This window comes from Podarcis gaigeae (genome assembly GCF_964106915.1).
Source record: "Podarcis gaigeae genome assembly, chromosome: 2".
NCBI lineage: Eukaryota > Metazoa > Chordata > Lepidosauria > Squamata > Lacertidae > Podarcis > Podarcis gaigeae.
The window spans coordinates 7,624,927-7,637,872 of record NC_139679.1 but is presented as its reverse complement, the minus strand read 5'-3'; the positions used below and the strand labels follow the sequence as shown (position 1 = coordinate 7,637,872).

General features: G+C 44.0%; 1 protein-coding gene across 6 annotated transcripts in view; it reads left to right on the top strand.

Moving 5' to 3' along the window:
• SLC4A8 (solute carrier family 4 member 8) overlaps window positions 1–12,946 on the top strand; it is a 62,667-nt gene that overhangs the window by 20,335 nt on the left and 29,386 nt on the right. For all 6 annotated transcript variants that reach the window (XR_014561827.1, XR_014561828.1, XR_014561829.1 and 3 more), the window contains exons 6-9: window positions 5,150–5,335; window positions 8,159–8,247; window positions 9,616–9,773; window positions 12,563–12,650. Coding sequence is in view for 2 of the 6 variants with exons in the window: in XM_083729366.1 (XP_083585492.1) it covers window positions 5,150–5,335; window positions 8,159–8,247; window positions 9,616–9,773; window positions 12,563–12,650 (521 nt within the window). In the remaining 4 variants the exon portion in view is untranslated. The remainder of the gene's footprint in view (window positions 1–5,149; window positions 5,336–8,158; window positions 8,248–9,615; window positions 9,774–12,562; window positions 12,651–12,946) is intronic.

The window sequence follows — 12,946 nt, the reverse complement described above, 5'->3', positions numbered from 1 at the left end:
TGTTAAATTTTTATTAATTTTTATTAATTTTTTCATATTTTATTACATTTCAGTATCAAAGAATTAGAGAAAATAATAATAATAATAATAATAATAATAATAATAATAATAATAATAATTAATTCATGACTTAAAACATTGCTTAAATAAAGCCTTGACCTTTCTTCCCTCTAACGGACTTCCTTATCTCATTAACAATTTCTCCACATTACGAAATTCACTTTTTTACCTTAAATCAATCTTTTAAAAATCACCTTCTTATAAGTAAATCAGCTCCTTAATTTTCCATTACCAAACATTTCAACTGTTTGTATTCAACTGTTTACAATTTTCTTTCAAATAGAGTATAAATTTGCCCCAGTCCTTTTGAAACAAATCAACACAGCGATTTCAAATCTTCCCCGTCAGCTTTGCCAGCTCCACATATTTGACCATCTTTACTTGCCAATGTGGGGGGTTCTTGTTGCTTCCATTTCTGGGACAGGAGTATTCTTGCGGCCATTGTTGCATACATCAACAAATTTACATCTTTCACTTGAATTTCCTCAGTTAACCCCAACAGGAAGCCCCTGGTTTTTTACTGAAATTATACTTGAATACCTTTTTCAATTCATTATATATAATATCCCAAAAGGCTTTAATCTTGGAGCAAGTCCACCACATGCTATGTTTTATCTTCACTGTTTTATCTTCAGCATTATTGGGGAAAAGATCACACGCCCGCCACATTTGGAGGGTGGAAATGGATATCCTACACAATAGCTGTTCAAGCACAGAGACTGTCGTAGGCCATGAATGAAGGTGATTTGTTGTTATCCTCCAGGAAATTCAGGGTAGAGCAGCAGTGCTGAACTAACCTGATGACTGGATGGTAAGAATGGGTGCCACTCCCCACAGTCCGGAGCTCTCACATCCTTAAGCACCTACAACATGATTACTACCAGTCTGTTCTAACTCAGGAACCAAGGATCCTGCAGGCAAAGGACCACAGGACCACACAGGACCACGGGCCCTCTGGGGTTTCTGACAGGGGTCTCTCCCAAACCCTACCTGGGGGTGGTGGGGTTTGAATCTGGGACCTTCTGCATGGAAACCAGATGTTCTGCCATTGTGCCATAGCCTTTCTCCTCAAGTCTCCTTACAGGTTGTTCCTGTAGCTCAGTGGTAGATCACTGGTCTTGGGTTGACTCCCTGTCATCTCTATAAAGAGTAAAGAACCTTCAACTCCCATAATTCCTGGCTGAGACTAATTGGGAGTTGGGAGTCCAACAATGAATGGTGGGCCACATATTCCGTACCTCTGATGTAGGAAACACTGGAAGTCAGGGCTAAGAAAGGTCTCTGTTCAGGACCATGGAGAGCTGCTCTGTTCAGGGTTGCTAGGTGGTCCTGGGTTCAGTGGAGCAGTGGTCTATGAACATAAGGCTGCACATGGTATGCTTTCTTTTCTTACACTTAAAAATCTCATGGAAATTGCACACAACCCCACCCATCCCCTACTCTCACACAACATTCCTTCGTTTCCTGTCAGTTCCATCTTGTCATTCCTCTGGTTGTATTTTGCTTTCCATGCTGGCTCTAGGGCCACCGATCGTTATTTTCCTTTCTTGGTTTAGATGGGTGTTTTTTTAAATACATTTTTATTAATTTTAACATTCAAATTATAAAACGTACCGCACAATTTATTACAAATACAATCTTATTGGACTTCCATCAGTACCTCTGATGATCCTCCGTCTTAACCATTTCTTATGCATTTCTTAACTTAGTATTGTCTTTACATCTCTTAACATAACATCTCCCCTTCTCCATTTTTACAATATTACTCCTCACAGAACTTCTTGCAAACCTACAAACATCGTCTGGTCATCACAAATACTTTTCAATTAATTCGTAAATTTACTCCAGTCTTTGGTAAATTTCTGGTCCCGCCGGTTTCGGATCCTTCCTGTTAGTTTGTCTAATTCTGCATAGTCCATTAACTTCATCCTCCATTCTTCAATGGTTTAGATGGGTTTTTGAAAAGGTCTGGACAAATTCTTGGAGAGTAGGGTTGCTGTTGGCCATAAGTCATGATAGCTAAAGGGAACCTCCATGTTTAGAGGCAGTCTCTCTCTGCATACCACATGCTGGGGACAGAGAAGAGGAATGGCTTGCTTGTGAGCTTCCCACATATATCTGGCTCCACTTAAAAACAGTGAGACAAACTCAGTGGAACTGGGTGTGATCCGGTAAGGGTATTTTTGACATTCTTTCACTATTAAGGGCCAAGCTAGATGTTTTATTAGTTTTAAAGGTAAAGGTAAAGGTAAAGGGCCCCTGACCATTAGGTCCAGTCGTGGCTGACTCTGGGTTTGCGGCACTCATTTTGCTTTATTGGCCAAGGGAGCCAGCGTACAGCTTCCAGGTCATGTGGCCAGCATGACTAAGCCGCTTCTGGCGAACCAGAGCAGCGCAGGGAAACGCTGTTTACCTTCCCGCCGGAGTGGTACCTATTTATCTACTTGCTTTCAAACTGTTAGGTTGGCAGGAGCAGGGACCGAGCAACGGGAACTCACCCCTTCGCGGGGATTTGAACCGCCGACCTTCCGATCAGCAAGCCCTAGGCTCTGTGGTTTAGATCACGGCGCCACCCACATCCCTATATTAGTTTTACTGTTGTATTAAAAGATGCCAGTAGCAGCTGCTATGTGTGTACATTGAAAATTACGGTAAGCCCTCAATTTACTCAGGGGTTTCATTCTGGGGATCATGCCTAAAGCCAAAATTGTGTACAGTCAAAATCCATTGGGTTCAATGGCAGGCAGGATCCCCCCCTCAAAACCCCCCTCCTTTTCACTCCCTTTTAAATAAATTATTTTTTTTGCTCCACACATAAAGCTGAATGTGCACAAGTTAAGTGCACATAAGTGGAAGACTTACTATATTGGGATCACAGCTGATGGGAGAGTGCAAGCCTCTTCTCCATTTTTGCAATCCTGAGAAAATTTGGTCCTCCTGAGCTGCTGTTGGAAGGAAAGCTCTCATTGGCTCTCGCAACTGGTCTGAAAGCTGTGACCATTCCTGGACCAAGAAAGCTTGGCTACAGTAGTTCATACATGGGTTAATTCAAGACTGGATTACTGCAATGCTGTCAAGCGTGAGAGTTCCCCTCTCCCTTCGGTAGCTCACAGATAAGAATTAACGAGCAGTTGATAGATTTATAGTTCTTTTATTACAGCATCATGTTGCAAGCACAAACCCTCCACAAGGAGATCAGTTGCCTACTCTGAATCCTCCTTCTGACTTTCTCAACAAGGGGGAGCCAGTGGGAAGTTCCTCTCCCTCTTTGCCTCCTTTGTTCTCTGATACGTGTGGACCTCGGAGTCCGTGGGGAGGGGGGTTCCCCCCCACTCTCAGTTGATGTGTCTCCCAGCTGCCCCCTCCCTTCTGGATCTCTTAGCATTATCTCGTAGCTGGGTAAAAAGGTAAAGGTAAAGGACCCCTGACAATTAAGTCCAGTTGCAGACGACTCTGGGGTTGCACACTCATCTCGCTTTACTGGCCGAGGGAGCCGGCATTTGTCCACAGATAGTTTTTCCAGGTCATGTGGCCAGCATAACTAAGCTGCTTCTGGCAAAACCAGAGCAGCACACAGAGACTCTGTTTACCTTCCCACCGGAGTGGTACCTATTTGTCTACTTGCATTTGACATGCTTTCGAACTGCTAGGTTGGCAGGAGCAGGGACCGAGCAACGGAAGCTCATCCTGTCGCGGGGATTCAAAACACTGACTTTCTGATCGGCAAGCTCTAGGCTCTGTGGTTTACACCACAGCACCACCCGCGTAGCTGGCTTACTCCTCCTTAATCTGTTTAGCTTCTGTGTCTGCCTCTCTCTCTGCTTCTGAAAACACTAGAGGTGAGCCCCCCTGAATATTCCACCTCCTCTTCTGAGAGGAGCTGATCTGCCTGCGACTGCATTCCTCAATCTTCAGATCCAGACCATTCCCTGACAAATGTGCTGTATGTGGGGCTTCCCTTATGCTGGATCTGGAAGCTGCAGTTAGTGCAAAATGCTGTGGCAAAATTGGTGACAGGTGTGAGACCTTGTCAGACCTGTGCTGAGAGGTCTGCATTGGTTGCCAATTTGCTATTGGACCAAATTTAAGGTGTTATTATTAGTAAAAGGTAAAGGTAAAGGGACCCCTGGCCATTAGGTCCAGTCATGACCGACTCTGGGGTTGCGGCGCTCATCTTGCTTTATTGGCCGAAGGAGCCGGTGTACAGCTTCCGGGTCATGTGGCCAGCATGACTAAACCACTTCTGGTGAACCAGAGCAGCACACGGAAACGCCGTTTACCTTCCTGCTGGAGCGGTACCTATTTATCTACTTGCACTTTGACATGCTTTCAAACTGCTAGGTTGGCAGGAGCAGGGACCGAGCAACGGGAGCTCACCCCGTCATGGGGATTCGAACCGCCAACCTTAGATAGATAGATAATACTTTATTCGGCTATAAGCCCACAAGGTAAAACAAATCAATAGATACCTTCTGATCAGCAAGTCCTAGGCTCTGTGGCTTAACTCACAGCGCCACCCGCGTCCCTTGTTATTATTAGTAAATAACCACTAATGACCTTAACCACTTGGAACCAGTTTACACACAAGATCGCCTTAACTCATATATGACCACTCAGCCACTTCAGTCTGTGGAACTAGCATTTGTAAGAAACCAGTCTTTAAATGTGGTCGTATCTACACTTTGAAACTCCCTGCCTATTGACACTAGGCAAGCACCTCCACTGCACTCTTTGGGGCACCCGCTAAAAACATTTTTCTTTAGACAAGCCTACCCAGACTTCGACAATGTTGATGTATGCTTTAATCTGTATTTATTTGACTGCCATTAAAAAAAAAAATGTTTTCAATTGATGTTTATAACTGTTTTCACTGTGAATTTTATTGTTTATTTTCTTCGTTGAACTTCTTTGAGGTTTTATGTGTGTGTGTGTGTGTGTGTGTGTGTATATATATATATATATATATATATATATATATATATATATATGGTATATATATATAAAGCAATCAAGTGGTTTATGAATTTTATGAATTGCAATAAATGAATGGTGCTAAAAAATTTAATGACTTGGAGTTTCTCCCTTTCAGACATGGTTCTGGATCAATATGAACCTGCTGAGGAGATTGATAGGAAAACCCGTAAAAAAATCTGGGAAGCCCTTTTGAGGAGTCATCACCATCAGAATGGAAAGAAGAAAAACATCCTCCCAATTGTCCGCTCTTTAGCTGATGTCTCCCAGAAAAAAAACGAACCTCCCTCGACAGATAAAGCAGGTGAGAGTCCCTGGAGGTCTGTACGGTCTGGTTGAATTAGCACAATAACCTGTGCATCTCCTATCATGCCTCCCTAGCATCCAACCAGTCTTCTCAGTGCCACATTTGTTCTGTTATGGAGTCCAGAGTCACATGGTTCCCAGGAGGTCTCGCATCCCGACATAGACCTGCTTAGCTTTAGCCAGTTGGTGCGCTTGTTTGCCTTCAGGTGCTACTCTGGGACCCTTATTCTGGCTAATCCTCCAGCACTAAAAAGGTAAAGGACCCCTGACAGTTAAGTCCAGTTGCGAACGACTCTGGGGTTGCGGTGCTCATCCCGCTTTACTGGCTGAGGGAGCTGGTGTTTGTCTGCAGATAGTTTTTCCGGGTCATGTGGCCAGCATGACTAAGCCGCTTCTGGCAAAAGCAGTGCAGTACATTTACGGCATTTACCTTCCCGCTGGAGCGGTACCTATTTATCTACTTGCACTTTGACGTGCTTTCGAACTGCTAGGTTGGCAGGAGCAGGGACCGAGCAACGGGAGCTCACCCCATCGCGGGGATTTGAACCGCTGACCTTCTGATCGGCAAGTCCTAGGCTCTGTGGTTTACCCGTGTCCCCACCCACCAGCACTACCTGGGTTCTAATATTAAAGGGCACTAGGGAGGTCATTGGCTCATTTGGGCAATACTCACCACCCCCTGTCCCCAACTTAACCTATCACATGGAGCAGAAGTGAGTGCATACAACTCTCCTGCGCTGCCTCTGCTGTCGTTGCTTGAAAATGCAGGGACTGGTCATCTGATCTACCATATTTTTCGCTCTATAAGACACACTTTTTCCCTCCTAAAAAGTAAGGGGAAAGGTGTGTGCATCTTATGGAGTGAATGCAGGCTGTGCGGCTATCCCAGAAGCCAGAACAGTGAGAGGGATCGCTGCGCAGTGCTCCCTCTTGCTGTTCTAGCTTCTGGCTTAGCGCCTCAGTCCCTTCCCCCACCTCCTGGAAAAGCCCCCAAGAGCCGCGCTCCCTTGAAAGAGCCGCGCGGAGCGTGTGTGCAGCTCTTGGGGGCTTTTCCCCAAGGAGGGAGAAGGGCAGCCTGTCAGTGATGGGCTGCCCTTCTCCCTCCTCGGGGAAAGGCCCGCAAGCGCCGCGCACACTCTCCACGCGGCTCGTGAAAGGGAGCGCTGAGCAGAGCCTGGGATGCATACAGGCTCTGCTCAGTGCTCCCTTTAAATATTTTTTCCCACTCTAAAAACTAGGTGCGTCTTATGGTCAGGTGTGTCTTATGGAGCGAAAAATACGGTAATCCTGCATATTGTGTGCAAATTGTGTAAATGAAAATCAGCCTCCTGATTTGCACGAGAGCAGGATTAAATCAGAAGATCTGTTCCAAATGTTCAGGCAGAGAAGGGGACAGCATACAAAGTGGCAAGGAAGGAGCTATGCGCACTTGTTTCCTTATGTACGTTGGGTTGGTGGGATTGTTGTCCAAACTGGTGTCGGCAGTAACTTGCCTTATACACCCAGTTAATATCTGTGGTCTGCTGGAGAGCATCTCCTGCAAATGCCAGAGACCTCAGAAGCCCACTCTGGTGTGGCTGCCCCTGTTCTGTGCTTCATGGAAATAGACGAAAACATTTTTGCCACCCCGAGTGGATAAATGGGTCTTTCCCACAAGTGTCCACTTGCTATAGTTTTGGTCTTGTTTTGGTCTTGTGTTTTCTGTTCTTGTGTTTACTGTTCAGTAAAATGTGTTTACTGTTCTTGTGTTTTTAACTGTTTTTTATCTACTTTGTGGGTAAATCACATCAAGGTGGTGGTTTAGAATAATTGTAATTACAGTAGCAATACAGTGGTACCTCAGGTTACGTAAGTTTCAGGTTACATACGCCTCAGGTTACAGACTCCGCTAACCCAGAAATAGTGCTTCAGGTTAAGAACTTTGCTTCAGGATGAGAACAGAAATCGGGCTCCGGCGGTGCAGCAGCAGCAGGAGGCCCCATTAGCTAAAGTGGTGCTTCAGGTTAAGAACAGTTTCAGGTTAAGTACGGACCTCCGGAACAAATTAAGTTCTTAACCTGAGGTACCACTGTACTCTTTTTTAAAATTTATTTTTTTCATTTCCTTTTTTGTTGATACACCGAGAAAAAAAAGGAAGAAAAGCAAAAATCCAAATGAAATTAATAATGAACACAAAATTATTTACAAAACAATAAAGCAAGATTTGGTCTTTGAACTATAGGCCCGACCTTCCGTCTATTCCTTACTTCAATTATATATTACTTCTTGCCAATACACACTTTTATCATAATTTAACTAATCCTTAATTTGTCTTAGGTCTCACGTCTTTCTTAAAGCTACTACTGAAATTATTTGAATGCTGTGACAGAGTTTAAACTGATGTAATTATTTTTCAAATATACTTTAAAGACCTCCCATTTTGAGACAAATTCCTGTTTCGGTTTACTCTTAATTTTTTTCTGATAGACTGTCTAACTCCGCATATTCTGTCAATTTTTGAGTCCATTCATGAATAGAGGGGATGTCATCACTCTTCCATTTTGCAGCAATAAGAACTCTTCTTGCAACTGTAGTGTATAAAAAGATACCCTTCATTTTTTCCGGAGTAGCATTACTCTTAATGAATAAGCACCATCCACATAAAATTGGATATGTGGATGAAAACAAATGCTTCATGTAATTTGTGCTGAGAAAAGTGTGTGTGTGATTTCATGCATATAAAGGTGCACTTGGTGAAAATGTATCTATAGACGGTGATATTCTGAAACTAACCATTAACATGCAATTTCATCTAGAATTATTTCTCTTCATTTCTTCCTAGGAGTGAGCTCACCAAGTGCCCCACCTCCTCCAGGCTTGGACGCTAAGAATGGAATAATCCATGATACCACCCCAACAGACTTAACTAAGGTGCAATCTTCTTCGCTCGTCTATTCAACTTAAACACTGTCGTTTGAATCTCAGTTTACCTATGTTGCTAATAAGATATATAAATCCCCCAATAAGATTCAGTTCAAAATTAAAACAATAAAATTGTGTTGTTTGGATTGCAGAAGAATCTTTTTTTTTAAAAAAAGAGAGCAGTGTGATAACGTGTACCCCTAGGGATATGCAAAACAGTTTCCAAGGGTACACAGCAGATTTTTATATTTTTTATTTATCATAATAGAACTTTTATATTGTATTATATATAATAAAGCAATACCGTATATTGCTGTAGAGCAGGCATGGCCAAACTTGGCCCTCCAGATGTTTTGAGACTACAATTCCCATCATCCCTGACCACCGGAGGGCCAGGTTTGGCCATGCCTGCTGTAGAGGTATGTAGAGTAGAACTGTAAAAGCAAATTGCTGCGCAGGAGCAGGTGGCCATTATAGACTGTCTCTTGCTAGATTATTGACACATAGTATTGGTCCATAGTGTTTAAAATGTATGGTGAATGTGCAGCCGTACACTTATGGCGTGGGCATTTTCATGGGAGAGAAAATAAGTGAGAGAAGGGTTGATGATTCCTCACTGCTTGCCAGTTCTTCTCTGCAATTGTCCTTCCTGCCCCTGTTTTACTATGACAAGTGGACTCAGGTTTTCCTTGCAAGAAATATCTATACACGCTCAATTTGCTGTTCTTGATCAATTGACCAGTGTGGAATGGTCAGTTAGGTAACGGCAGGCAGATCTCTGGTTTCCTGTAAAAGGAATATTATGAAGGAGCAATGGTTTGTTTTTAAATGAATACATTTGATGTAAAGTCTTGATGGCTTATCTGATCCATTGTTACCCTGCAAAAAAGAAAAAAGTCAAAGTCAGTGAAGAGGGAGTATCCCCAAAATTATGTATGAAAAGGTGGAATAAGCCAATGAAAGTTCATATATGCAATATAACAGAGTGGTAGCGAGGACCGTCAAGCCATCTGTTCCAAACATATGTCTCACAATAGTTTTCAAAAGTTTCAACAGAAGATGTCTCAAAAGTTTCAAAAGTAAAGTCTATCAATAGTCTTTCAAAAGTTCCAACAAAAGACATATTGATAGACTTTACTTTTGAAACTTTTGAGACGTCTTCTGTTATACCTATAATTTGAATGATATCATTATTCTGTTATATATTCTCTACTAACTATTAGCCTACGTGTTGCTTTTGTATTGTTGTGTTTGGTTCTTATTGCAACACAGGGGTTTGTTTTGGGTGAAAAGGAGGAGTGCCTTGTCTGGGTGGGCGAAAATGCTGGTCAAATTGTATCTCAGCCCTAGAAATTATGCCCTGTTCTTTGGAATTAGGCAGAGCTTCATTTTATGAAGAAGATTCCCACTGGAGCAGAAGCCTCAAATGTTCTAGTGGGAGAGCTGGATTTTCTTTCTCGACCGGTTATTGCCTTTGTGCGCTTATCACCAGCTGTTCTTCTCCCAGGCATGACTGAAATTCCTCTTCCTACCAGGTAAGAGTTGTTGTTACCGTTGTTTTGTTGGTTGTTGTTGTTGTTTAGTCGTTTAGTCGTGTCCGATTCTTCATGACCCCATGGACCAGCGCATGCCAGGCACTCTTGTCTTCCACTGCCTCCCGCAGTTTGGTCAAACTCATGCTGGTAGCTTCGAGAACACTGTCCAACCATCTCATTCTCTGTCGTCCCCTTCTCCTTGTGCCCTACATCTTTCCCAACATCAGGGTCTTTTCCAGGGAGTCTTCTCTTCTCATGAGGTGGCCAAAGTACTGGAGCCTCAGCTTCAGGATCTGTCCTTCCAGTGAGCACTCAGGGCTGATTTCCTTCAGAATGGAGAGGTTTGATCTTCTTGCAGTCCTTGGGACTCTCAAGAGTCTCCTCCAGCACCAGAATTCAAAAGCATCCATTCTTTGGCGATCAGCCTTCTTTATGGTCCAGCTCTCACTTCCATACATCACTATGTTTTGTTGGTGTTGTAGGCTTAACAACAACAACAACAACAATTTGTGATAATGAGAACTTGTGTGCATGCCTGTAATTTGCCCAGCTGTCATTTGCATTTTTATTTTTGCAGAATTTGGAATATTGTCCTTAATTATTATTATTTGTCTTGGGGGGGGGGAGGCAGACTGTGATTTGAGGGTAGGCATTGATATTAATAACCCCCTTATTATTGGGGAAAGGTTCCAAACTTCTGATTGAGGGACTGACCAAGTTTCTTAAATGATATCTGCCTTTTCACACTTTGAACCGAAATTGTCAATCGTTCCCCCCCGCTTTTCTTCAAATTAGGATAATAGAAACTTGCTGATTGAGTAAAAACCCAAAAATCCCAAAAAAAGAGAGTAGAAAGCAAGCATTTCTACAAAGCAGAAAACCTATATAAAGCAAGCATTTATGTTTTGTACTGTTATGATATATTCAGAAACGAGAGGTCTTGTGTGCTTGTGCTTGGGAGATTGGAGATGTATATTGATACTGCTCTATATTTACTCCAGGATGCAACATTTGCTGCATAAAGTGTGGAGATGGTCGTCCTCTGGGGAACCGACCCAGATTAATAATTTAGGAACCTCTAGGCTAGTGAGTAGGGAAATCCGGAATGTTCCTTCCCTTCTGTTCCCACTTGATAAGTTTCATGCTGCCACCATTGAAACCATTGTTGTCACAGGACAGGAAGAAGGTGCAATGCCTGAATTGGAAGAGAGGTTGATGTTACCTCCCACCCTAACTCCCCCAAAATGAATGAGGGCCAAAGTAAGCCTGCAACCATGAGCTAGCCCCAGTTGGCTGGGAGGAAAGTGAGCCTGACAATTCAGCTTGGTGCCCCAATGGGTTGGAGATGGAACTTGACTCTGACAGTGTATATCTGGGATCCCAGTCCTCTCCTCACTGTGATCATTAAAATACGGTTACCAGGTTTTTTCCAAAGAATCCGGGGACACTTTTTTTTTTTAAGCTGAGTACTGTAGATTCCGGCGTATAAGGTGACTTTTGAACCCCAGAAAATCTTCTCCAAAGTCAGGGGTCGCCTTATACGCCGGGTATGGTTGTGGCAGGTGGTGACGGCTGCGCGGGAGGCAGCCAGGCAGTGGCTGCGGGCTGGAGAGAAGAACCGGTGGCGACTCTTCCCACCCACCCCGTTCCAAGCCCTTGCCTCTCGCTCACTTGCCCATCCTGCCACCATGGGGACTGCCGGATAGCAGGCAGCTATCCTGAAGCAGCAGCAACTGTAGCCTCCCCTTCCCACAGCGAGGTGGTGCGTGGCTTCAGCTGGGGCTCCAAGGAGCTGGGCATAACTGCCAGAACTACCAGCCGGTAAGCATAGCCTGCCGCTTTGCTGGATGGCCGATCTGGGCTTGCTCGCCTCGCCTCGGGCTGCTGCTAGTTGGCTGCAGGCGGGGGTAGTCTTATATGGCAAGTATATCCCAAACTCTATATTTTTACAGGAAAAGTTGGGGGTCGTCTAATATGCCCAGTCGCCTAATACGCCAGAATCTATGGTAGCAACCGGGAGTCAGTAGTGGGGATGGTGAGGCAAAAGACCCTGGGCCCAAGCACACATGCATATTGTATAAACGTGCAAAGCCCTTCTTTTGCACCCTGTGAAACATAAATGTGCAGAGTTTTTTTAAAAAATGGGCAATGGTGCGTCACCCGCCAGTGACTCCTGAACCTCCCCCCATCTGTCAAAACAAAGGGGAAAAGGAGCAGGAGATCTGCACTGCCGGACATCCCTGGTTCCCCTTCGGCAGTGGCGGCGGCAGCGAGCAGCTCCTGAAGCCAGCCAGAGCTAACTGCGCTACCAGGCTGGCTCTGGGCTGCTGAGGCTGCCACTGCCACGTTTCCTGGGGAAACATTTGCAAATCTGGGGACATTCTGGGGACGGAATTTGTCCGGGGACAGATTTGCAAATCCGGGGACTGTCCCTGGGAACCGGGGACGTCTGGTAACCCTACATTAAACTGCATCACAGCATCATGGATGTAGGTGGTGGGGAGGTAATGGAAGACAGGCTTCATCTGAGCCCAGTTTCTCTTCCCATACTTGTGAAATGTTACATGTCGATACTTGGCTTAAAGTAGGCATCCCCAAACTTGGTCCTCCAGCTGTTTTGGGACTACAATTCCCATCATCCTTAGCAAACAGGACCAGTGGTCAGGGATGATGGGAATTGTAGTCCCAAAACATCTGGAGGGCCGAGTTTGGGGATGCCTGCCTTAAAGGAATGTTAACTTCTCAAAGCCTTAAAAAACGTCTGCCCCATTTCCCCCTTCTCTCCCTAGGTTCATGTTTATCTTGCTGGGTCCATTAGGGAAAGGACAACAGTATCATGAGATTGGAAGGTCAATGGCTACCCTCATGACTGATGAGGTACAGTAAAATACAATATATATTTTCACTCCTTTTGTTTGCATTGCTTTGCCTTTCTGCCATAATTCGAGCTTCAGGAGGAATGACACAATGATAAGAGAATAGGAATGCAAAACTGTTGCTAGAAATATGAGACATTTTGCTCAGGCTGCTACCCATTTTGTGAAATTCAATTTTTAAAACAATAAAGAAGCAGATACATGAACATTATACATTAGAATACCTTGTTACCTATTTTTCAGGACAAACAAACCAATAGCTGAGATTGCAAATTATTTATCTGGCAAAACATCATG